Raw genomic sequence first — 25,957 nt, 5'->3', positions numbered from 1 at the left:
CCACTGACTTATTTTTGTGTTTTTTTTACTACGAGTTTGAACTGTATATAAAAACTATTAAATGCTGTACTGACAAAAAGGCCATAAAAACAGTGGAAATAAATGTGTTGTTTTTGCTGCAAAGGTTTTTCTTCTTTCTGCCTTACTAACCCCTTTTTTCCATATTGTATATTATATTATCCATATTATATATTATTACATATTACCCATATTATATATTAGACTAGTTATCGAGTGCCTTTTTACATCTATTTCATAAGACATTTGATTGTACACATAATGGTTGTGTGCCAGTGTAATTCAGGTACAGAATTAGAAGGACACTCAGGGTGTATTCATCTCTAAATACGAGTAGATAAATAGTAATCTATATTTTCGTGTCATGCACACAACGTGCTCGACCCTCATGGGTTTAAAAGTCACCAAAAATACAACTGCAGTGGACACACATCTCATTAAGTTTCATTCAATTACAAAATGACAGGTTGCTTCACCGCTCGACCTTAAACAAAATGTTCTGCCTCCTCTCAGGCCTGGCAAATACAATCTGCTACAAAAAAAGCTTCTTTCTCCTGAAGCACAACTCAAGTTTTTCATCGAGCCAAAAGAAATCAACATAAAGATAGGAAACCACATGTGCAGATTTTATCTTCCTTCATTTGCACTCAGTCATCAAACCTTTGAAAACACCTTTGGTAGTAGTTGTATTTGATGTAGTAGTTGTATTTGATATTTGATGTAGTAGTTGTATTTGATGTAGTAGTTGTAGAAGTAGTCGTCATCTTCACATAGATGACTGTGAAGTTGATTCACATTCTCACGTAGTCCTTCTCTTCTCCTCAGAAGAGTGCAGTGTTCCGATCTAAACTTGGGATGACAGAGTTTCTTCCACGTCTTCTTCTACTGCATGAATGTACTCAGAGGGGTCATAAGGGTCATATTTGCCACATAAAAAAAAAAAAAAGAAAAACGTTTTATGACAAACCATTCAAGATGAGTTTCATAGGCATATTATACGATGCTATTTTTATATCATATTATATCATATTTCTACGACATGTTTTTTGTCTCTTATGGTATACTATACTATATTTTTTATGACTCTTATGGCTTATTATAGAATGACATTTTCATGTTTGTATGGTATACTATAATTTCACGTTTAATGATAATCAGGACTTTTTCATAACATACAATACAATAAGATCTTTGACATTTTTATATATACACTATGACCTGTGACATATTTATATTATAAACATCTTTTCTGACATTACTTTGACACTTAACTTCGATGTATTCATGACATGTTATGACTAATTGCATAATACACTATATTACATTACTAAGGCATAGTTTAGTATATCTCTATGACGCGTTTCATGACTCTTACAGCACACTATACTATGATTTTTTGTAATGACATAACGCTAACTCTTTTATGACATTCTATACTATATTTATGACATGTTTATTACTCGTATGGCATACCATACTTTATGTTTATGACATAGTATACAATACATTTTGTCATTAAACTATCAACTATAGTATTTTGTTTTTTTATACATTAGATCACTTTGTTTATGACATACTATGGTCATTGTTAACTATTTTATGGCATACTATATTGATTGTATTTGTACATCTTTACGGCACACTACTACTGATATTGTTTAAGACATACTGTGCTGTGACTATTTTATGACATCTTTATGCTGTGACATTTGTATTGCATACTGTACTACAATATTTGAATGACAATTGTTTATTGTCTGTAAAGAGTTATACAACCGTTTCAAATTTGCAACGGCAAAAGTTGTGTTAACACATATAGTCTAAAACATTTAAATCAGTCTATACGTGCTGTTTACACAACAATCAGATGGTAGATGGTGCACCGCTTCCTCCCTGAACTGGCCGTCACTACATTTAATTACTCGGAGAGAATCTTCCATTTTCTTGTTACTGGCCGGTGCCGTTAAACAGAACAACCCAAAGCGTTCAGCTACAACACAGAAAAGAAAAGCACTAATTTGTTAAAACAGACGTGTTGCTAATCCTAGCCCGATTCTGTACACCACGAGAGAAAACCAAAATACACGCTCTCAATCTGGAAATGTGTTTATTCTGCTACTGGGATGGTAAAGCATTCACAAGCAGGACCTGCACACCGCCCTCCCACTCCCAGTCAGGATTCTTATTCTCATTTCCAGTATTGAACTTAATTTAGCACCTAACCAAGTTAAAAGGCAAGCAAGCCATTAAAGTTTCTTATTAACAAGGAAAAATATTTTAAAAGCAAAAACGGTGCACAAAGTCAACATGTTCACAAACCAAAGCTGTTTTTTTTTTATCCATTTAAAGATTATACAAATACTTCCATATATATATATATATATATATGTATATATATATAGATGAAACTGAAAGGACATAAAACCACATTAGGGCGGACAACGTCACTACTAACAAAGATCTATCAACAGTTAAAGTTCTTCTGAATCTCTGTGCCGCAGGTCTTTTTTATGGTTACGTGTAGCCGAGCATTGAGACGCAACGAGACCACAGCATCACACATCACTTGCATTAAGCAGTTATTCATATTGAAAAAGAACAAAAAAAATGTAGTTTGCCAAATGTACGCTTTACATTAATAACAACAACACAGTCCACCTCCGAACGTGACTATACAGATGAATGAAGGCGCATATTCAGCACTGCTGGTGCGATGCTCCTCATCAGACACTTCTGCTCCAGAAGCCCATCGGGCTAAAAAAACGCTGTTATTTAGAGAAGCCAAACTTTAAGAAATCTACAACTAAAACAGTACACAACCTGACATTTTAGTTTGTGTATTACAGAGCAGAGTGAGGCTGCAGTTACACCGACACATCTGTAGCTTATAAAGGAAAAAAAACAGCCACACTGGACTTTAGCCAGCACACAGGAGACGGCGCATACAACGTGTTAGTACATCTTTGTGTGAGAGTAAACGATAACAGAAGCTTTAGAAGTCCTTCTAGTCGTAGTCCTTCTTGTCCTTCTTGCCTTCGCCCTCGAAGCTGTCCGTCCCCTCGCTGTTGTCGCGGCGACGCTTGCGGCTGTTGCGGACGTTGAAGCGGGGGTTGACCTGCGGCAGGGGGTCCATGCCCAGAACCTTGTGGATCTGACGGAACGCCAGGAGCCTCAGAGCAAACTGTGGAAATACAGAGGGGACATTTATTTAAAAAGCAATGAGTCGCAGGAAACCTCATCAGATCTATGAAAGAGGATTCACAAATTCCCTAAACTCATTTTATGTGAACCTTAAAAAGCCTCCGCTGTTGTCTGAAACGGACATGTGGAATCATTCATCATCACATGACCTAACAGTTATTTCTCTTATTCAGAACTTTCTAAGATGAGCTTGATAGTTTATGTAGAACTCTTAGAAGAGCTTGTACTTGGGCACTGGAGGTGATGTCCTCTCTCTGTTGCTCCCCCATAGAAGTGAGGGTATCCACAGGCCGCTTTTCACAAGGATCTACCAATCCTGGCCCACCTGTGAAAAGAAATTAAAAATTAAAATAAACTTTTTTGTATCCTCTCATGAACGGTCATCATTCCTGCAAACTGTACTTATACTGTTACTGTAAAGCTGTTAGAATTGTGGCCTATCTTCTATTTGCAATTAATATGCATTCAATCCAGTTAAATTATTTAAATGAAAATGATAATCTACTTTGGCTGAGGTAGTTTATCAAGAGTAAAATAATAGCTGTAATCTATACACACCTCTGCATTAGCAACCCGCTGAAATTAAGGTACAGGCACCTTAACCCTCTCTCATTACTTCAGGGCCCTTGGGAACAACTGCACATGAGACTGTTGGGACTGGAATTAGACTGGCTGTGGTCATTACAGTGAAGTGTCTGGCAGTGTGATGAGAGGGCATGTGAGCCCTTGTTGCTGTAGTTTATCTCCTTGGAGCAGAGGCTGCATTTAGCATAGCCTGCCTTATCAATGTATTTAAAATACTGTGACAGCGGGAAGCTGTCCTGCTCTCCCTTCACGTCTGTTTAGACCTCCACCTTTATCCAGGCCCAGCTCCACTCACATCTCAGCCCTGCATCAAGCTGCGCTACACAAACAGCCTACTCTTCCTGAAGCTCTTTGACCTGATCATCTCATCAGTATCTGGGCCTCATGTTTTGTGGTCATGAAAGTTATTCTGACCATGAAATCATCCTCATTCTACTTTGAGTAAAAAAACCAACAACCTGCAAGCAGATGCGCCGGTGTTCCGGGTTAACGTTAACGAGTGACCGCGTGAACTGAAGTGGAACACACGGTGGGGGGGGGGGGCCCCGCATGTTTCATCACGTTACGTTTTTTCCCCTCCTAAATCGCGATACTGGCGAACGTTAACAGTCGTCAAAGTTCAGCATGCAGTGGGAGTTATCCTTAACCCGGCAAGTCTGAACAGTAATGGAACATAACGTAATTTAGACTTTAACGGAGGGAAATGAAGACGCTGTAGACATCTTAACGCTGATTGGCCTAGACTTGACACATCAAAGATGTTTTATTGCGAAGATCACGACATCACCTTTTCTCCTCGTTTCACTCCAATCTGAGAAACGCTGGCTGGCCAGTCAACTTGAACGAGCGAGCACTGAGCATGCAGGGCCTGTGACAGCCCCGTGCATACTTCAGTTCAAACCAGCAGGAAACATGGCTTTCTAAAGCCAACTACTAGGGGCAGCAGAGACTTTATAGTCCAACACATAACTCTCTGTAACAACGGATAAATCAAGCCAGATATATCTAGTTCATTCATGAGCTTTAGAGGGACAAGACTTACTTGGCCTTGTCCAAAAGTAACAACATCCGTGTGGATGTTGTTACTTTTGGACAAGGCCAAGTAAGTCTTGTCCCCTTGTGTCCAGTCTTTGTGCTAAGATAAGCTAACTCCTTCTGTCTGTAAGGTAACATTCACCCGACAGGGTACGTCACAGAGTTATTTTTTTGTTATTTCTGTCTGTTTCTTGGAGAAAACGTTTTCAGAATCTAAAAAAAATAAATAAATAAATAAATCAGGTGAACGCCAAAAGACAGGAACAGTCAGATTACACCAGTGCATGTTAATACAGTGTGATTGTGAAGGACGTTCCCTCTTCTCAGCTGACCCAATCTTTTGTCAATATTTGTTTGGTAAAAGAGTGCCATAAGTGTAACAATAATCAATGTCAAGTAAAGAAACAACATCTTACCAGGGAGTAAAATCCCAGAGGAGATACATTCAAAGATACGTCTCAGAGCATCACCTGGGCTGAGGGGGGCCGAGGCACTGCTGATGGCCTTCTCTACCAGCAGCTCCATGGCCTGAACACAGAGAGGATATGGCTTAGATGCCTGGCACACACACACACACACACACAAGCTCTGCTTGCATTAGTCAGTTTTCAAAGCAAATCAACAATAACTTGTGGGTATTTTGTGTAAAGGGGCAGTAAAATAAGACATGGGGACACAGGCATGCAAATCGTTCTGCTAAAAACTACTTTCAGTTCTGATAAGTCATATTTTTTTATTTACAGAAAGGCCTTCCCAGAAGAAGATTTTCTGGGAAAGCTCAAAAAGCACACAGTTGTGCTCTGTACTCAGTTTAGTTTCTCCCAAACAGATCAACATTAGTGCAGCATTTGAAAAGGTGAAGCAAGCGTCGTACTCCAGACTTCCCCATCACGGTAACTCCTCCTCTAGTACTGTGCTGCTGCATTGATATCTACCCAACTCAAAGCTCAAAGCCATTTGAAATGCCTTTTCCCATCAATAACCAAACTTGGGAGCTGATCTACAAATGAAAGTTCTTTCAGCACCTTTAACATATGAGGTCTGTTTAAGTTCAGGTTGTCTACATTCCCGATACTGTCTTCTCAGCGGGCCGTCTTTGGTTGTTTTTGTTTCTTTTAAAACCGTGCCTCTAGATTGAGCTTTGGTGACCAAAGATGAAACATTTACTCTCATGAACTCTAGTCAGTCACACAGCACCACGGCTGCATTCACACCGAATGAGGCGCCGCAGAGAAAACGCCAGTCCTCCCAATTCGTTTGAATGTGGGTGGTGCGTTTGACCTGCAGTGGTGGGAAACAAACCCGACGTCACGCTGCTGTGATCCAGAACTGTACAACACAGCCATGACGGAACAAAAGAAGCTGATCGCTGTGCGGGTCACCGAGTCAACACTCCCACACCGCCCTGCGTTAAACGACCCCAACGCCCAATTCAGCCATGAATGCAGCCTTAGAGGCGCGTTCTAAATACACTTACCCATCCCGGGAAGGGCGACCACGTGGGGACTCGCTGGCAGAGGTCTCGCAGGATCCGGATGATGATCACGCAGGACTGAAGGCCGTTGGCTCTAGCCTTTTGATGCAATAAAGTTAGTTTTTACAAGTGACAAGGAGGGACAAGAGATGGACCAAACAAGTGAATGAGTTCTCTCACAGAGGTCCAAACACTACTGTGCATAAATGGAAGCTGGAGTATGGTTTTGAGGAGTGTATGTATGAGCCATTAAAGAGCTTGCAATCAGCTGCCATTCCCAGTAGTCTTGTACCTCACAGTTAGTAAAAGAGAGTTCAAAGTTTGCAAGATGCACAAGAAATGAGAACTTGTCATCTTCTAAACCCTGACCCCTGGGTTTGTCCAGGTATCTCACAAACAGGTACTTAAAAAAAAAAAAAAAAAAGTACAAGAGTCCACCTGTGAGCAGAGTATAGGGACTGAGAGAGCAGAGGAGATCTGCTTTACTTTGCCTGTGCTTTTGCTCGGCGAGCAAAATCACAGGAAACTACTCAGATGTTCCTTTGTCTCTCAATCCCTATTCTACTAAATATATATAAATATATATAAAGAGAGAATAAAAACAATACAAACGTGTAACATGAAAGCACATCTTGATGGCACAACTTTGTGCAAGTTATTGTGCAGCCTTATGGAATCACATGGAACTATAATGCAGTACTTAGAAAATTGGGAAGAGAATACAAGGATGCCAGGTATTTGCTAGAGTATGTTTTTTTTTTTTTTTTTTCATGCGAGTTTCAAATGAACTTAAGCTTCACAATCGATACATGTGGACATTAACCAGATCTGTGTTGTAATATGTGGCATCCTTGAATATGTTTTTTTCTTACTTCAAATAGTAATAGTTTTCCTCATTGCTATGAAATCAAAAAACCCAAATGTGTGAAACACAAATAAATGACTAAACAAGTAAATAATGCATCTCATAAGGCTACAATAAGAAAGTAAAATGATGTTCCGAACCTGGAACCACTTAGCGTGGCGCAGAGCAGCCAGAGCGTCAAGGCATTTTTGCCTGTCCAAGACGTCCGCTGGGTCTTTCACCATACCCGAGGTTACATCTAAAAATGGATTTGAAGTGTCAAAAGAATTTCGTGGTGATGAGGAATGGGTGTTTGACCAGGTCAGCGAGGCTGGCAAAGAACAAACACATTGCCACACATACCAATGTCTCTCTCCATGACAACCATTACAATTGGTTGCCTATGTTCCGATTTAAGACATTGAAAAGCTGACTAACCAACACATTGTTCATCTATATCCACTTTGACTGTGTACGGCATGTTAAGTCCTCATAGGGGTAAGGATTTACTCGCTCAACACTGACAAATAGATGTGGTTGGAAAGCACCAATCTAGCTAAATGAGGCTCACAAATGTTTTGAAGCCAATACTATTCTATCAGGTGATCTTAAAGCTTACCATTACCTTGGTAAGCACTGGGACAGAGAAGGGATTCTATGGCTATTAGTATGAACTTGGCGCAGAAATAAAGAGGGCAAATGGCTAATCCTGATTTTTTTAAAAGTGGCATGGCAATAGTATGTGTGGCAAAGTTTTTGGGATGTGAGAAAACCTTGGTCAAAAATCCTTCCGGAAGCGGTTGGGCCCGACTAATAAACCTCAGACAATAGACTCGAAATATTTGTTTTTGTTCCAAGGAAATTAAGGAGTCTTTGTGCTGGACTTGTAAATATTACTATGGATACAAAGAGGAGGAAGCAATGGGTGCTGAAGAAGAGAAAAAAACAAACATGAGAACTACCAGCAAACAAAAGGGGTTAGGATTTCACTGCATGCATACCTAACATCAGTAGGTAGGAATAAGACCCCAACAATCATTGTATACCAAGAGGCTGAACTCAGGTCCATCCAAAGATTCCTCTGTCGTAACCTTCTGTACCTGAACTTTTAACGATACTCCCCAAAGAATCATTTGGTTCATCTTCATCTTTCCATGGTCAATTCATTCTAAAAGAGAAAATGCTCCTTCTTTAAATAATTTTTTTTCTGATCTTTCCATTGAAATCAAAAGGACAAAAGCTTGTCAGAGGCTTGTCATTTTTTGAGTCCTATGTGTGTGAAGGAAGGTGTCAATCAACTCAGGGGAGCACTTCAGAACAGGGGACCTCAGCATGGCGAACGGTTGTTCACCGGTACACAAAAGGAAGATTTGTTTCCTGTGGGAATGTAACATCCAATTTCCTCTGCCAAATCTGGATTTGAGATAAAAAAGGGTTGCATGAAGTCAAATAATCAATTCCAAATTAAACTTGAGGAACATAAGGGCCTGCTGTTGTCTAGTCAGCTTCTGCAGGAATTGTCTTTTGTCTCATCTCAAAAGGAAATTTGGAGAAACGATACTGTAATGCACGTCTCCCATTGGTTATGGCGAACGGTAAAATGGAAACAGAATCCCCTGGAACACAGGAAACAAAAGAGAATCTCACCTGGGATTAACTAGACTTAACACAATGCAAACACTGGTCATGCTTAGTTTAAAAAGGATAAAGAGAGCATTTGAGAGGTAAGAGCAAAAAAAGCCTAAGAGCAATACTGCTGGCACTTGCCTCTTCTTTTCATTTTACACTAAAAATGATCTGCCCCACATCATTAGTGAGGGCTGTAATTGAGAGAAATAACATGGGCCCCCACCGTGGCCAGTAAAAAAAGATTATCTCAAAAAAGAAAAAGAAAATTCTACTCAATGGTTTAGTTGTTGAAAGAAAGGTGGAGTTAAAAATGAAATTTGTGCAGGCCAGAAACTGAGCACAACGGACCCTGAAGGAACGAGACCACATCTAACGATAGCAAATGTGACGCGCTTGCGCTTCCTTGGTTGCCCTGTCGTTCATTTCTGATTTCTAAAATCCAAATGAATCATACACGAAGAGCAAGAGTGCCAGGGTGATCGGATTGGAATGCTTTGTGGAGTGCCAGCAGGACAGCGCTCTTCAGGGCGTCGACAAACATACCGAGACTGATTTCATAGAGAGAGATAGCAGAGAGACAAGAGAGGAGGTGCAATGGGGAGGGCTGTGATTGGCGGGGGGGGGGGGGGGGGGTTCCCAACCTCCATCCTGGCCGCTTTCCTCCCTGATGACGGGCGAAGTCAGTGTGATCGTCACTCGCATCTTCGGCTCAGTGCAGGATGTCAGGATGATCGCCGCTTCCTGGGTGGATCCACTGACCTCGTACTTTTCCGGCGTCGCCACCTGGAAGAAACGGCGCAGACACACAATGGGACGACGTTATTTCAGTCGACTGTCATATCTCAAAGTCACAGAGAGGAGCGTGCCTAACTTCATGTCATCTAATCTCCGCAGTGGCCACTTTCAGAGGCACAGTTGTTAGTGAATGAGGACGGGTGTTTCTTCTGAACATAAAAGGACGCTTGCGTTGTGAATAAAACTAACAAAATGGCCAAGATGCGTGGTTTCAGCGACCAAGTAGTGTGGTAAGGATGCAGGTTTTACTACGTAATCTATTTTTCTTATTTTTAGTTGTGTAAACAAATTTGCATTTAAATGAGCAGCCAGTGACTGTGTATTAACCATTCAGCTTGATTCGGTCCTCTAACAAGCCACCATTCACCATACCATCTCCTGATGCTATGCTACGCTCTGCCTGTATACGCTCCATTATGGAATTGTAACACAGTTATCATATTGGAACAAATATATTTAATCTGCATTCCTTTTAAAATTGCATCACTACAAAGTTGAATAGAAATTGGAAAGAATTGACTATTGTTTAATTGTCATCTTCTCAGAATACACGAGGCCGGTGCCCATTAAAGTGGCCACTGAAAGAATTCGACAAGAGTTGCGATATTTGTAAAGATAGTACTGTTAGTTGTTTGGGGAGGTGCTCCACAATGCGGGCGAGGAGGCTGTTGGTGGGCTTCTCGGAGCAGAGCAGGACCAGGTTGACATTCTTGTCCCCGCGAAGCAGCAAGCCTTTGGCCAGGACTCCAACCCTCATCACTCCCTTCAGGGGTCTGGACGTTCACACAAAGCAACAATCAACATATCAACGTTCTGAGGAGTGAAATACATCCATATACAGAACGTTGTCCAAATAAACAATGTATACTACAACTTGATCAGACACAGATCAAGTGAAATGAGCTAACCGATCAACCAAACAGTATTGCATTCAGAAGACCTTCTGAAACGTATAAGCGGCCCAGACGTCACACCTGTCTTTAGAGGGTTCTTTCTCCTCCTTGTCCTTGTCCTCGTCCTTGTCCTTGTCCTGGTCTGTAATGATGTCTGAGACCAGTTTGAGGGCGCGCTCTGTGATCGACACGATTTTCTGGATGGACTGGAGCTCGTCTTCTGAGGGGTAGATGGCTGCATGCTTGGTCATGACATAGCGGTCGTCCGAAGAATCGGGCCGGCGTGGAGGCTGACAGAAAAGGTTCACAGTAGTGGTGCAACGGATCATAAACCACGGTTTGGATCGGATCACAGATCAGAACGAAACAAAAAAGGGAGCAAATATAACTTTTAGAGATCCCTGATCACTTATTTTGCTGATGATCCACATTGGCAGATACAGATCCCTTGTTTGATTATACAGCTGGTCTACAAGTTTACTATTTTTTTGTAACACCCAAAAATCATTGAACTGCTCTGAAGTCTGTAACCATCAAAAATGTAAAATGTCATAATTTGTTTGTCATTTAGGAAATAAAAGATTGTATTTTCATTGATTAGTCATTTTGTTACTTACTGATGTGTCTTTCTAATATTCAATCTCAGTTTTTAGTTGACTTCTATGTTTTCTACTTTATTGGCATCTATTTAAAAAAATACCATATTATGGTTCCTGGCAGTATATTGAGCCACACTGCATAGACCCAATAATAATATAATATAATAACATGATAAAGCCTTACCACGAGACCCTGAGGCTGCAGGCCAGGCATGCCAGGCCGAACTCCAAGTAGACCAGGAGGACCAGGAGGCCCCTGTGGATACCCTCCATCTGGCATATGCCGTCTGTCGTCCCAGTGGTGCTGCTCCTCCTCCATACGTCTCCAGTACATGTCTTCTTCATAACGCCTGAAAATAGAGAACCACAGCTCGTCACTGTACAGATGGTTGACGCATTAAAAGTGTCTCAGTAAGTTGCTGTTCCACTATGAACACAGAGAACAGCTTGATGCTACTTGGCATAGATTCTCCGAGTCTGTGGACCTCTACTGGAGGGATGAACGCCAGTCTTCTTACAAAAGATGTTCCCTTATTGGGTGTTCATACAGATACCCGCTTCTGAGGCAGCTACTTTTCAACAGCCAAAGATGATGCGGGTACATCATTGCCTACTGTATCTTTCCTCAACAACCATGAATAAGAAACTTCTACAAGCGTACCGCATCTCCATCCTCCAGCGCTCCTCCTCCTCTCTTCTCCTCCAGTACTCCTCCTTCTGCATCTGCTTTCTCATCTTCTCTTCCTGAATCTTTCTGGCTCGGATGCTGGGCTTGACCTCCACCTGCAGATCTGGGTTCACCTTTTTCTGCAAAACAACAAAAACATATGAAAAAAACATTTTGTGGTCGTAATATAGAAATAACAAAATTCAATTCAGAAATACTTTAAAATTGCTGCCAGATCTCACAACTATAATCATTCATAAAAATGAAGAAAAGCGATTGTTTAAACTGAGGATGCACCGATTTAATGAGTTCAGCTGTGAGGTTGTCAGCGAAGTGCCTGCCTGAAGTCAGCAGTAATGTTACAGCCGTGACTGTAGCACTGCAGTGTGTACAGTTTATTTATCGGTAAGTGAAGGCTTCGACTCCTTGAGGCCCGTGAGGAGACCCAAACTACTTTCCCGTGTCCTGCGTCAGCCAGCTGATTAAAGTAAAGGGGGTTAGGCCCGAAGTCAGCAACAAATACGGCTGCTCCGGCACACTTAAGGTGAGCTGACCTTTAAAGTGGACCAGCAGTATTCTCTTTCATGTGACAAGTCGCTTGCTCTGTTTTTTATTTTTCTGTTTAACAGTTAATTATTAACATCCCTACTGCAAAGAATTATGCTCGGTTGGTACTAGGAAAACAATGTTGAATGTTAAAAATGTCAGCAACAAAGTTATTGTTAGAACAGTAATGGTATTATTAAGTACTCGTATCGGTAAGCATGCAAGTAAATGGTCTGAAAAAATTTAACATTTATCTCAGTCATCCCTAGACACTTAAGAACTCGTACCTCCGAGCAAAGCATTAAGAGAACTTAAGAGAATAAGATAAATAACATGGAAGTGCCTGCATTGAATTATTATCTGAGGAGATACTCCACTGGACCGGCTGCATAATCATCAGCTTTTCTCACATGCACCACGGAGGAGACAGCCGCTCTATGTTTATGAAGATGAAGATGAAGATGAATCCCTTGACCGAGATTTGTAATACAGGACTGAGTGTGCATTACTCTCAGAACTTATTTCCCTGCTCACAGACTCCTGATGAATGTACCAGCGTGTATTACAATTCTGTGTAGCGGCGTAAGACCCGTCAGCTTACAGACCTTGTATTGTAGGCGATGCCTTCGACCTTTGAGATGCATTTCCTTTGCATTTGGATCGTTGAAGCTACATTCACACAGCTTGCAATGGAAGCGGATGACTTTGCCTTCGTCATTTCGGACCTGGAAAAGGAGTTCCACGTTATTGCGCTGAAGATTGTAATGCCTTTCTGCTCAGTTTCAGTGTATGCATTGGTCCGTCACAACTCACCTCCTCGACGTAGTCGTGACCAACAGGCTGGACGTCGCTCTGCAGCACAGCCAAGGCCGACGTGGACAGAGAATCTGAAATGTCGCTTTTGGCGTCATTAGTACCCGAAGAGGGCGTCGCCGGCTTAGAAGCCTCCACTTTGGAATCGTCCATCTTCACTGTGGTCTGCAATTTGTTTCCACCTGCATTCGAGAAATTACATTGTTTAATCATCGACCATTAACAGTGCTGCTGCTAAACCTTGGTGTACATAAATCCACATAAAAACACAACGTGATAAAGTTGGTTCTGTGAGGAGAAATATTTCTCTCTGTGGTCATTAATATGATTGCTATATTACTAGGTTATCTTGCTTGCTGGTTGTCGTCATCTTAAAAACGGCTCATAACTCAATATTTAGAATTGATTACATGTCTCAATTAGAATAATAACTAGACTAAAGGGCTTTAAATAAATGTCATTATAGGATGAGTAAGTAGATAGTTTAAATGATCACATTCCAGCTTAATTTACAGAACAGCAAAACACATCGACATTCAAATCATCAAACTAGATTATGATCTATAAACTTTATGTTTTCTCCCATTTCCTCTTAAACATTCATTAAATTTGCATTTTTGTTCATTTTCAAAGCATACTTAGATTAACTACTGCTGCTGACACATTAAGACAACCTTTGGCAAGGGGAGAGCAAAAAGATGCAGCGCACTCAATCTAATCGTGACACAATAAAAGCAGCAAGATAGTCACATTAGATAGCTGATAGCACGTATACTCTTGCTGCAAACCAAGTGTCCTTTCATGGATGTATAAATAAAAAAGGATCATATAAGTATTTAAAAATTCAATTAAAATCACCGTTACTGATATCTTTTATAAATGCAATAAATTCTCTCTGACCCTGGATTTTGTCTGTGTGGCATGACATAATGATATAGTGAACAACATCAGGAGGAGCAGAACAAAGTGATGCCCATTATGTGCTATTGATTGAGGTAAAAAAAGAAAAGAAAGAAAAAGAAAATATTTTTTTGATAAGGGTGAAGATACTTGCACTGCACAGTGAGCAACCATGACACTTGTAACTGTGCAATGAGTACTGCACAGCAAAGTACCGAGTAGTTCTGGCTGTTTCTGTGTGATATTTAAAAAAGGATCTGCTGACAAAATGGAAGAATATGTCCACATCTATATAAAAAGGTGCAAGAATGATCCTGAACAATAACAAAGCAGGATTACACTTTTGCAAAACGACTGGATAAAATTATTTCAAGCGTTTCTTTAAAGAACCAAGTGGGACAGTAAGAAGCTAAGCGCTGCATCCTCAACGTGTGTTTACTCACCAACAAAATTGATCTTGGGGGCGTTGACTTTCTTCCCGGCTGAGGCTGAGTTGGCAGCAGAGAGGCTGTTGGTCAACGGGTTCTTGACACCCGGCATACCACTGCTGACCATGTTAACGGGTTTCAGGTATGCGGTGCTGGAGGAGGCAGCCGCACACAGAGAGCCACTGGTGCTGCTCAGGGTCGCTGTGGTGGTCTTGCTGGGAGCAGCTGTGGTGGAGGACGACGTCTGAGTGACCATGCTGGGCTCGGTAGAGGGAATGGGCTTACCGAGCTTGGTGTGAAGCTTCACAACCTGCAGAAGAGAGTTCACAGAACAGAAAGAGCGTTTTCAGAAGGTCTGAGGTTTCCAGTTAACATACTGACAACACAGTAGACTAAGGATTCCCAAACACTTATTTTATGTATGAGTTCATGTTTTGTACTGTGGGTCGACCGATAACCGTTATAATGCTGAATATTAATCTATAATAATAATAATAATAATAATAATAATAATCTAAAATGATGCAGCTGCCTTTCTCTGTCTGTAGTCTCTCTTGATGTCCGGCCCACAATACTATCTGAATTGTTACACGTCACGAGTAAAAACCTCCGGAACTGTGTTGAACGCAAGGCAGCAGATACGGTTGAAGTTGTGGTAAACATCACAAACGATGCGCATTTAATCCGCGTTGGTCCAGTTCTCATATGAACACACAGTCACTTCGTTTTCACTGTTCCTAGAGAATCCAGTCTGCAATACACTTCATTGAAAAAACAAAAAGAAAGTTTTTGTATCATGTCTACACATTCCACTCTACCCCCCTCCCCTTTCCCCCATGGAGCTGCATCCTCTAACAAGAGCCAATACCACCTTCAGCTTGCGACTGATTTGTGCTAGATATGCAATGTCCCTCCCGCATCCTTACCTTCTGGTGTTTGGCTCCGCGGATATGAGCAGCGTAGGCATCGGCGCCAGTGCAGGAAACATCGCAAAGCTCACAGCGGAGCTGGTTCTGAGCATTGCGGGCCAACGCCCCTCCACCACTACCGCTGATGCTGCTGCTGGTGCTCTGGGAAACCTTCAGCGCCGCTTCCTTCTTCTTGTGCTTCTGGCCTTCAAGGTGTTCCTTGTAAGTCTAATGTATTCAATGTTTGGAGAAAGACGGAATCATTGGTCGCACTGGTAGTCAAGTATTTGTTTGGGACACTAATGACATGTTGGTGATTTTAAGACAAGAAACCTAAAAACATTGAGGTTTGTATGTTAGTTCTTTAAAGTCCGTCTACATGGACATGCTGATGGCACAATTCCTCTCAAACTTCAAAGCATCCATTACTTCAATATCACATTCAAATCAAATAGGATGCACACAATGATGGTGAACTCACCTGCGGGCCGGCACAGCTGATCTTACAGACGTCGCAATAGTGGATCTGAGGGGGTTTAGGCGGCTGCTTGGGCCGAAGCTGCTTGCTCTGAAAAGGTGGTTTCTTGGTGAACGTGTTCCCCGTCCATGCCGCAGTCGCTGCTACAGCTGCCACCGCCTGCTTCTGTTGCTGCTGCTGATGCTGCTGCTGCTGCTGCTGCTGCTGCTGCTGCTGCTGCTGGTGGTAGTAGCTGGAGGCTGCAGAGTAAACTGCTGCCTCGTAGCCAGAGTACGATGTTCCTGGAAAAGAATAAACCGAGACCAAAGTATTAGGACAAAGATGAGGAGTCCGGGGGATCACCGGTTTTACAATTCATCCGGTGGAGAAAATGAATGGCTGTACCAAATTTCAAAGCAATCCATTACATAGTTGAGATATTTCATTTCGAGGATCGAACGACGCGGTTATCCCGAAGGACATGCTGCTCACATAGTTATATACATTTTGGGCAACGAATTTCCATGACTTAAAAAAAAACATGTCATGACTGGACATTGTGTAAATCCTGTGTATACATTGTATTTAGTGCCAATAAGCAAATGTAAGCATGCTAAGGTGCCAATCTAAGAGCATGACGATGATGGCGGTAAATATGACACCTGCTTAACATCAGCGTGTTAAAATTGTCACTTTGAGCATGTTAGCATTTAGCTCAAGTACTACTGTGCTCAGTCTTTTATAAACTGTTACGGGTGATGCCTTGTGTATATAGCGAATCGTACTAACAATTTCAACGTACTAATTTCAACGTACTAACTATACTTTAAAAACAATGGCAGCTTACCAGAGTAAGTGACAGCATTTGTGCTGTAGGTTGGGCTTTGTGAGTAAGACGGGACTGCGGCAGCAGCCACAGGCTGCACAGTGGAAGTCACTGGGTAGATGGAGAAAGTGGATGAGGCTTGACTGGGAGCAGCTGGCTTTATCACGGTCACCTGTCGACTCTGCTGGCTCTGGGTGTATGACGTTACCCCCTGGCTATATCCTGGTTTCGGGGCTGGAAAACACAAAAGAGGACATACATGCTAATGGCGAGAAGCAGAAGTTGATATATGCGCATCTGTTGTTTCACAGGGGTACAAGTGAATGGAATGTGCATTCAGCATACCCGTCTGGTAGTAGGAATCTGCCACGCTGGGTTGCGGCTGTGCGGCAGCAACTGCTGCTGTAGCAGTGGCCTGTTGGTAGTACTGCTTACTGTCATAAGTCACAGCAGGAGCTGTGGACCGAACATAGGAGTAGGTGTCCTGCGAAGGAAAAACAGAGGGTCAGTGTTGGAGGTTCAATTCCTGGCTCACCCTGTCCACATGTCGAAGACTTATCATGTGAACTTTTGAGTACGGGGGGTTTCCACACCATCCGGACACTTTTTACCAAACATATTCGTTTGCAGGGAAGTTACATTTAGTGAGAAAAACAAGGAGCATTGACAGCAGGTCATCTGGCGGTTATGTGAAAGGCTATAGAACACTCAATTAATTGATTGAAAATTGGACAGTAAATATCAGTATATCAATAAGGGAATGGCTGAATCCTTTTAGGGATATTGTTCTTATAGAAAGATCATTAGCTGTAATTCATAAAGTGCAGGAATCCACTGTGGAGGCTTGTCACATCCTCATCGGTTCTCTTTCGAACCCACGTTTTCTTATTCAAATATAATAGGTCACTTTGATAAAAAGTAAGAAGACCTACACATACACATTATCTTTGGTTGATCTTTTTTTTTTTTTTGTATTTTATTTGTTTTAAGTTTTTATTTAGTTTTGTCTGCCTTTTTGCTTGAATTTATTTTTTTATTATTTTTTCCTTTTCTTTGCAAGGCAATAGTGATGTGTATATAGTTTGTGGCAAATGCTGGTTTTATGTGCATAAATCCCTGTTTGTGGTACCTTGTGGACAACAATGTTTATGTGACAAACTCAAAAAGTTGATCACAAAAAAAAAATGGACAGTAAAAACAGGAAATAAAATGATTAATGACATTAATTAAATGTAATTAATTAATTAATCAAGAATCATGTGCATTGTTTTACCTCTTTATGGTTCCCTCTATAGTTCAGTCTTAGCTACATATCTTGTAAACAAGCTTATCTACCCAAGATCTTCCTCGTTGCCCGTGTTTTGGTACATTTTGTAAAAAGAAAAACTTTAATAAAATCTTAAGTAAAGAGGTCAAAGTGAAACAGTTTACATTTTGTACTACCTTGTCATTTGTACGTGCCTAAATCTGTGCTCCAAGACACATTACTAACTGATATTACTCATACCTGCAAACTCATGAGAGGTGAAAAAGGTGACAAGCCCGAAACACTGTTGGGGGGGGGGGGTGGTTTACGCCAACAATTTTATTTTAATTTAAATATGAGCTTTAAAATGTAGCATTCTGGTGTACTCTGAGAAGAAGATGAATTGATAAGACATTTACTTTAAGCAAAACTTATTACTAATTAATTATTCAGTTATTAATCAGTATTTCAGCTCTATTATTAATATTAACCTTTATTTAGACAAAATCCATTGAGACCGAGGTCTCATTTTCAAAAGTTTTAGTCAAATAAAAACAAAGATAGCAAGAGTAGCGAGAACCATCACCTGTACAAATAAAGTGATTAGTTTTCATTGAACCCTGTTACTGTATGGCTTCATATTAACTTCTACTGTAAAGCTCTTAGAATTGTGGCCTATCTTCTATTTGCAATTAATATGCATTCAATCCAGTTCAATTATTTAAATGAAAATTATAATCTACTCTGGCTAATGTAATTTATCAAGAGTAAAATAATAGCTGTGATCTATACACACCTCTGCATTAGCAACCTGCTGAAATGAAGGTACAGGCACCTTAACCCTCTCATTACTTCAGGGTTATTGGGAGCAACGTGGGGCTGTTGGGACTGTTAGTACACTGGCTGTGGTCATCACAGTGAACAGTGTCTGGCAGTGTGATGAGAGGGCATGTGAGCCCTTGTTACTGTAGTTCATCTTCTTGGAGCAGAGGCTGCATTCAGCATACCCTGCCTTATCAATGTATTTAAAATACTGAGACAGCAGAAAGCTGTACTCATGTCTGTTTAGACCTCCACCTTTATCCAGGCCCAGCTCCACTCACAGCTCAGCCCTGCGTCAAGCTGCGCTACACAAACAGCCTCCTCTTCCTGAAGCTCTTTGACCTCATCATCTCATCAGTATCTGGGCCTCATGTTTCGTGGTCATGAAAGTTATTCTGACCACGAAATCATCCTCATTCTACTTTGAGTTAAAAAAACAACAACCTGCAACCAGATGCGCCTGTTTTCCGGTTTAATGTTAATGAGTGACCGCGTGAACTGAACCGGAACACGGGGGGGCTGCATGTTTCATCACGTTACGTTTTTTCCTCCTACATCGCGATAATTACGAATGTTAACAGTCGATAAAGATTTGCATGCAGTGGACGTTAACTTAACCCAGCAAGTCTGAACGGTAACGGAACATAACGTAACTTAAACTTTAACGGAGGGAAAGACGGTGTAGACATCCGAACGCTGATTGGCCAGACTCGACACATCAAAGATGTTCTATTGCGAAGATCACGACATCACATTTTCTCCTCGTCTCACTCCAATCTGAGAAACGCTGGCAGTTGATTCTTGGTACTCTGTAGCAGCCTTGAAAGGGAGAAACGTATGGCGTACCTGGTAGTTCTGTGAGGTGACCGGTGGTGGTGGCGGAGGGACCTCTGGCTGGCGCTGAGGGTAGCCGTAGTCAGCCGCAGTGTGGGTGGGCTGGTATGCCCCATAAGCCGCAGCAGTAGCGGCCGCTACTGAGACGGGCGCAGGCCTAGCTACTGCAACTGAGGCTGCAGTGGGAGCGTAGGCTGCCGCCACGGTGTGTGCCGCCACAGGTGCTTGATGCACCGTGTAGCTGGCCACCGTGGTGGGGTGAGTGTATGCCACTCCGCCGGCTGGCTGCTGGCTGGTAGGGCAACACAAAGCAGAATTGTCACAGGTTAGCCGGCCAGTCGCAACTTTGCTGGTGTCACTCACATTGTAGCAGTGGTTTTAAAATGATAGTTTAGTGTTGAATTTCACACGCTAACAGCGTGACCTCCTCACTGGTGGTAGGGGTCATACATGATCAGGGTGTCCTGTGCTTTTATTTGGTGATAAAGAGCACCAACGAGAGGCTTTGCAATGTCTCAATACTGTAGGGGGGACTGCTGCTGTGCAAACAATTGCCAAATTACTCAAAGCTGATAATAGGTCTGGGGGATCATTCAATATGAATTTATCATTTTTCAATGGAATCATATTGTCATTAAAAATGTAACATAATGTAATATACAATCACGTTTTCTAAATTGATAAGCAGATTCTAACTAAATTTTATCTCAAAAAATCTGTTCTTAATAAAATTTAAAATCCTGTACTTTGCGATTCACACAGTGAAGTATAGAAAAATAGGCTTTACCGAGTAAACTCTTTATTTCCTGAATTACCAAAAAACATGCTTTATTATCATTTTTATAGTTATCTGTAGATATGAATTGACCTATGTTGGGATAGAGGATTTTGGCAAGATGCATAAAACTGTAGATTCATGACTAAAACTGCATATGCAAAAAGACAAAGAAATATGCTGGATCAGGGCAGGAAATTTACATATTTTTTTGGGGGCAATTTTTGCCCCCACTGACTGAAATCCAGGGACATTTTCAAAAAATTGGGGGCACTTTTTGAAACTTGTGAAATAACATTTAACCTTTGTTCAAAATAATAAATATACTTATTTAGGCTTACAATATATGAGCAATTGTCATCAAATGGCAATAATAAGATTAGGCAGTAGTCTACAGATTCAAACAAAAAACAAACATAAATCAGACAATCCTATTCAATTTTATTCTTATTTCTTTGTAGTTATTTATTGTTATTATTAAATGTTTTAAACAACTATTCACAATTATTAAGTCAACGATGCCTTGATTACATATACATCAGTCATTGTATGGAATTATTGAGAAAGATATTTTTGTAGCACCTCAAATATTGTGATATTACCCATTTTTGTTCTGAACTTATGCATTAGTCATTTGTGTGGAATTTTTGAGAAAAACATTTTTATAGCACCTTAAAAAATGTGCCATTTGAAGGTACAAATTCAGTTCAGAGTTTTTACTTAGTAAAATATCTTAATTGACTGTCAGTCAGCTATTATTCATTTCCAGCAACCCTCAAATCAAAGAATAAAGACACTTTACGCACAATTTAGGTGTATTTTACCTTTAACTCACGAGATGCAGGTAGCATGTTTTATACTTAATGTGAATATAATTCATTTAATCTAATTTCCATTATGCAATATGTATACTTTGTTGGCATCTTATTCTGAAAACCGGATGTTTGTCTGAAGAAACCGGATGTTGTCTCACGTTAATCTTTCCGTTAACTTTCAACGTCCTTCGCTCGCTCCCGATCTGCGCCGTTTTAATGAGTTTACCGTGAATTTCAGGATATAGGTGCACTAAAATGTAAGTGTCTGCTGAGTTGACCGCAGTCTCGCAGTCACAGGTCTGATTAAGAAGCGCTCCATTTTTTTATTTGTTTAGAAAGTTCGGGGGCATTTTTTGCCCCTCTCCTAGTGATATCAGGGGCAAAATGATATTTCTTAGGGGCAGTTTTGCCCTTTGCCCTCGTGTATTTCCGACACTGTGCTGGATGCATAGTTGGCATAATAAGCCAGAAACACCCTCAAACACCAGTTTGTTTACAGATACTTGTCCACTCATCAGACCTGCCAGTGAGAAGGCAAGGAAGTGCAATTTCACAGAATGTGCTGCATCGGCGAGTTTTACCAACAGCACCAGAGCAGAGGACATTACGCACGGACTTGGCCATTTATAGAGCCCACTACGAGACTATTGTTCAACACAATATTGGTCCTCACATGTCACCGATAACTGAACAATATTCAATGATGCAATCAATGCCTGTTGTGAATTTTGCGCTATATTAAGTCTCCCTTTTTCTCTTGCTTTCTCTATTGTGTTGTCATTGTTGTAGCGTTTCAAATAAAAGCAACATGCTAGCATATGTCTGATTGTGTTATTGTGATTAAATAAATTACATTTAAGGTGCTGTTAGACTGCTGCTAGACCGTCCCGTTAATACTGGTGCATGCAGGAGAGTAAACGGTTTTTAACATCTTTGGAAAGGCTTAACAACAACAAATATGGATTGAAGATAAATATTTTATTGGATCAAAACATGTAGAGACGTAAACACATTACATCTGTATCTTTTTTTCAATGACGTTTTGGCTTTTGGACTAAGGACTGAGATAATTACAGAGACGAGGACACAGCGCTGCTTCGCTCAATGCGAGTGTGAGTGTCGGAGAAAGATGGGGGAAGAGTAGGTAGAAGGCAACAGACTATTGCAAAACAAATTAGATGAACTGCATTAGCTAAAGAAGCTTGAAAAAAAAGTGAAAGCTAAACTCTGATACTGCCAGAGTGAGATGTTGACATTAGGTGCCGGAAAAGGGGAAGGAAGGAATACTTTGTTTTGATATGAGACGGGTTGAGTGTATTGTTTAACATATTTTCACAAAAGAAAAAGGGGGGGGGGGGGGGGGGCTGGATGAGGAAAAGCTGAAAGATATCACACAGCATATTTTTCTGACTTGTGTGATTTTTGAAAAATTAGAAGGGGTCAGTGGGGGACATCTTAGGCCATGTGATACAAGCAATGTAATGTTATAAACTTAGAATATGACAAAAAACTATATGTTAATTATCATTTAAACGGGTCACAAGTCTATGAACTATTGCACTTTTGTTATTTGTCTAAATCAAGTCTGCAGCTGAAAGTATGCAGAGGTAGATCTTCATAGTAGTTAAGAGAATTTGAAGATTTCTCCCATTCAGTGCCGTTGTAAAATCTAACTATGAAAAAAAGGAACTATTTAATAAGTATACCGTATTTTCCGCACTATAAGGCGCACTTAAAAGCCTTTAATTTTCTCAAATAACGACAGTGCGCCTTGTAATCCGGAGCGCCTTATATATGGATCAATTGGTTAATTGGTTGATCCATACTGGTTGTACACGGCGGTCTGTCAAAATGTTTCAGTACGACTGGTAAACTACAAAGCCGCACCGCGGTAAACACCGGTACTGTGCTTACTCCTAGTCCAACACCACTTGTGTGTATAAAGACCCCAAAATGGCACCTTTCAAGAGACACGCTTACGACGCTATTCTATTCTATGCGCCTTATAATCCGGTGCACCCTATATATAAAAACAGTTCTAAAATAGGCCATTCATTGAAGGTGCGCCTTATAATCCGGTGCGCTTTATAGTGCGGAAAATACGGTACTTAGTATTATAAAGTATAATGAGACAACATTCACGCTGATAAAGATAAGAGGAACAAGAGTGTTGGTGAATCAGTTAAGTTGGCAAACAACCTGCATGAGTGGTGCACATTTCCACCTCACGTTCTTCTTTTAAAACTACCAGTTTGTGTGTGGGAGGCGGTGTCTGCAAGGTTACGTATTAAATGATTACCCAGCTGCCCCAAATAGGCTGCTGATGTCACAGGCCGTAACTCTTTGAAGGATAAAAAACGAATACATAGAGATTAGCAAAGCCTTTGGAGGTTAGAAAACAAAGAGTATGAGCTTCTCTCGAGGAATGTCTTTTTCATTCTTTACAAAACTATCACTTAACAGAAAGCAACAATATGAATGTCTTCCAGGAGAGACCGTCTTAAAGCATGTGCCGTAATCGCCATCTTTAAATTATTATTGCTCTTGCAACTTTATACGACCGATGGCTTTTCATCCCGCCTTAAGAGGCCTGTTTCACAAAGCAAGTTCAACACACCCAGGGTATCGTTAGGTCATCTGGCTTAACTAACCCCAACAACCGTGATCCCGCTAAGCGGTCACAAGAAGCTGGTTATCAACATAAAAGGGGCGTTGTTTGCCTCATGTGACAAATCACAAGCATGGACAAGTCTGCTGTCAGCAGAGCGGCGCATTTTACAAATAAAGAGACAAGTAGAATATTGGACAAATAAGTAGAGGTTAAACAAATAATTCAGGCAGAAAGTAACAGTTTAAAGTGCCAAATGAGGGAAGAACAGCAGGCAAGAAATCACCGACTGTGTGAATGGGTAAATTAACAGATCTATTACATCACTGCTTCATATAGAGCGGACAATAAATACAGGGGTGTATTCCGTTAAGTTAATGTGTTGTTTAGATGTATTCTTCTTTCAGCTGGAATTCCGGTGGTGTAAAATAGGACGTGGGAGCAAAAACTAAATATAAAAACATAATTTAAAGCAGTATGGTTTCCATGTGCCGTTGTCAAAACACATGTCAATATGAACCACTTCTTTCGTACAGTAGTATAAATTGGCCCCTGATTCTTCATAAAAGTGCAGGGTAGTTTTCAGTCAGAACACACACAGCAGGCTCCATCTGTTTAGGCTCCAATAACACCATAACAACAGACGCACACTGCGGGAGTCTTCTGTCAAAAAAACTTCACTTTGCTAAACCCCCCCCCCCAATGTAATGCATGTAAACACACCGACCAGAGAAGTGCCAGTGTGCACATTCCAGATAGTGGACTACTTTGACATATCACTGCCACACTTCAGCAGGTTACCTGAAATGTGCATTCCTCAATACTGCAGACCGCTATATTGTGCTGTGGCGTCTGATACATAAACTCGTGGATGTATTACTGCGGCTGTGTAGTATTTTCTCTCCGCAAAGGGCGTCGTAGCGGGCCCCCTTGCGCCTTACGTTGCACAGTGCAACGTACGGTGTGAAATCCCGTTCGCATCCAACTGCTGCAGTGATAACCACCCCCTCCCCCAGCGTGAACAATGGTAGCAATGGGAACCACAGCGCTTGTACGTGACTGCACAACATACCAATTCGGCTAACTTTTGAGCTAGGAAACATCATTTTTCATACGAATGGCCCGTGGTTTGAGGTCCCCCTTACCTGTACTGGGCGGCAGCGCCATGGGTGAATCCAAAGTAATTGCCGGTAGCCATTTTGGCATCTTCACCAAGCCGGCTGGGCACTGCGGAGGACAGACATACAGGGTGACGCTAAGCTAACAGTTAGCAGCAGGCTCGAGCGCCCCAAGGACTAACGTTATTCATTAATATCGCTATCTTAACATTGCTTCTACATTTCTAGAGCTACCCAAATTTGTTTAGCTTGTACACTAATATCCACATTTTAAAAGATACTTACCATAGGTGAAGGACACTACTGGACATATGGGAATCATTGGTTTTGTATAATCTATCGACAGCCGAGTAGGAGACCAGCGTATTTATATTACGTGTCGTACCCGGAAATGCCGTTATAGCGCCTGCGCGGAGTTAAAGAAAGCGGTGTTATGGCGAGTTCTGCCCGCCCGCTGGGATCTGCATATCGTTCGCGTGAGCGCGCACATTTTCAGCACAGTTTCCGGTGCGTTGTAACAGTCACACGGATGCCTTTCTTTTTGTTTGTTTGTTTACTGTTCACTAACTTTATTACAGCCTAAATACAAATACTAGAAAAAAAAACAATAGTACATATACAAAAACGATATAAACATGAAAGTGTGCAAATGAAATACGTAAATAGCACAATAATGGAAACTGAATAAATAAATGAATACATAAATAACTAAATCAACAAAATTATGAACATACAAATCCAAATCATGACAACGTTGTCCACAAGGTTCTTATAAAACTTTTTTTTGAGACTACAGAGTAGACACAATCATAAGATATAGTGAAGATTAAAGTTACTACAAAGAACTTTCCTTTTGTGTCGATGTTGTGGGTCCTTGGTTGAAAGCGGTGGTGTTTCCGTGCACCAGGATCCAAGGGCGTAGGTTTGCATAGGGTCCATAGGGACTAGTCACGACCAAAGTTTGGGAAAGACACAATTGTCCCCACCAATATTTTGTTAATTTTAATTGCCTCAGACACTCCGTGGTCAACTCAGCAGACACTTACACTTTAGTGCACCTATATGCTGAAATTCACGGTAAACACATTCAAACGGCACAGATCGGGAGCGAGCGAAGGACC

General features: G+C 41.1%; 1 protein-coding gene across 4 annotated transcripts; it reads right to left on the bottom strand.

Annotated features, from left to right (window-relative positions):
* Nucleotides 1-2,108: 2,108 nt before the first annotated feature.
* zfr (zinc finger RNA binding protein) lies at nt 2,109-25,957 on the bottom strand. Of its 4 annotated transcripts, none has more exons than XM_076098941.1 (20): nt 25,689-25,957; nt 24,864-24,947; nt 19,533-19,812; nt 16,964-17,102; nt 16,640-16,852; nt 15,817-16,094; nt 15,354-15,563; nt 14,443-14,737; nt 13,100-13,281; nt 12,892-13,011; nt 11,735-11,880; nt 11,258-11,423; nt 10,556-10,764; nt 10,204-10,354; nt 9,428-9,569; nt 7,319-7,416; nt 6,317-6,412; nt 5,256-5,367; nt 3,447-3,544; nt 2,109-3,199 (listed from the first exon to the last, which is right to left on the bottom strand). In XM_076098941.1, exons 2-20 carry the CDS (start codon nt 24,914-24,916, stop codon nt 3,023-3,025), a joined length of 3,165 nt encoding a protein of 1,054 aa, XP_075955056.1. In that variant the 5' UTR covers nt 24,917-24,947; nt 25,689-25,957; the 3' UTR covers nt 2,109-3,022. The 4 variants fall into 4 exon arrangements, 3 of the variants coding, with proteins under 3 accessions (XP_075955056.1, XP_075955055.1, XP_075955057.1); XM_076098940.1 differs by lacking the exon at nt 25,689-25,957 and adding an exon at nt 25,122-25,655 and having other exon boundaries at nt 24,864-24,945; XR_012956089.1 differs by lacking the exons at nt 2,109-3,199; nt 3,447-3,544; nt 7,319-7,416; nt 25,689-25,957 and adding an exon at nt 25,122-25,656 and having other exon boundaries at nt 5,325-5,367; nt 24,864-24,945.

The sequence above is a fragment of the Anarhichas minor genome, unplaced genomic scaffold, assembly GCF_050575085.1.
Source record: "Anarhichas minor isolate MPS153535 unplaced genomic scaffold, ASM5057508v1 ptg000025l, whole genome shotgun sequence".
Taxonomy (NCBI): Eukaryota; Metazoa; Chordata; class Actinopteri; order Perciformes; family Anarhichadidae; genus Anarhichas; species Anarhichas minor.
The sequence above is the reverse complement of the archived record's forward strand: the minus strand, read 5'-3'. Positions and strand labels throughout refer to the sequence as shown.

Excerpts from the sequence above, each read along its gene's own strand:
- zfr (XM_076098940.1), bottom strand. The coding sequence starts at position 25,158 with ATGATTCCCATATGTCCAGTAGTGTCCTTCACCTATG. Across the intron at positions 13,012-13,099 it reads GTCACGACTACGTCGAGGAG|GTCCGAAATGACGAAGGCAA; the intron begins GTGAGTTGTGAC and ends CTCCTTTTCCAG. Across the intron at positions 11,424-11,734 it reads CGCTGGAGGATGGAGATGCG|GCGTTATGAAGAAGACATGT; the intron begins GTACGCTTGTAG and ends CTCTATTTTCAG.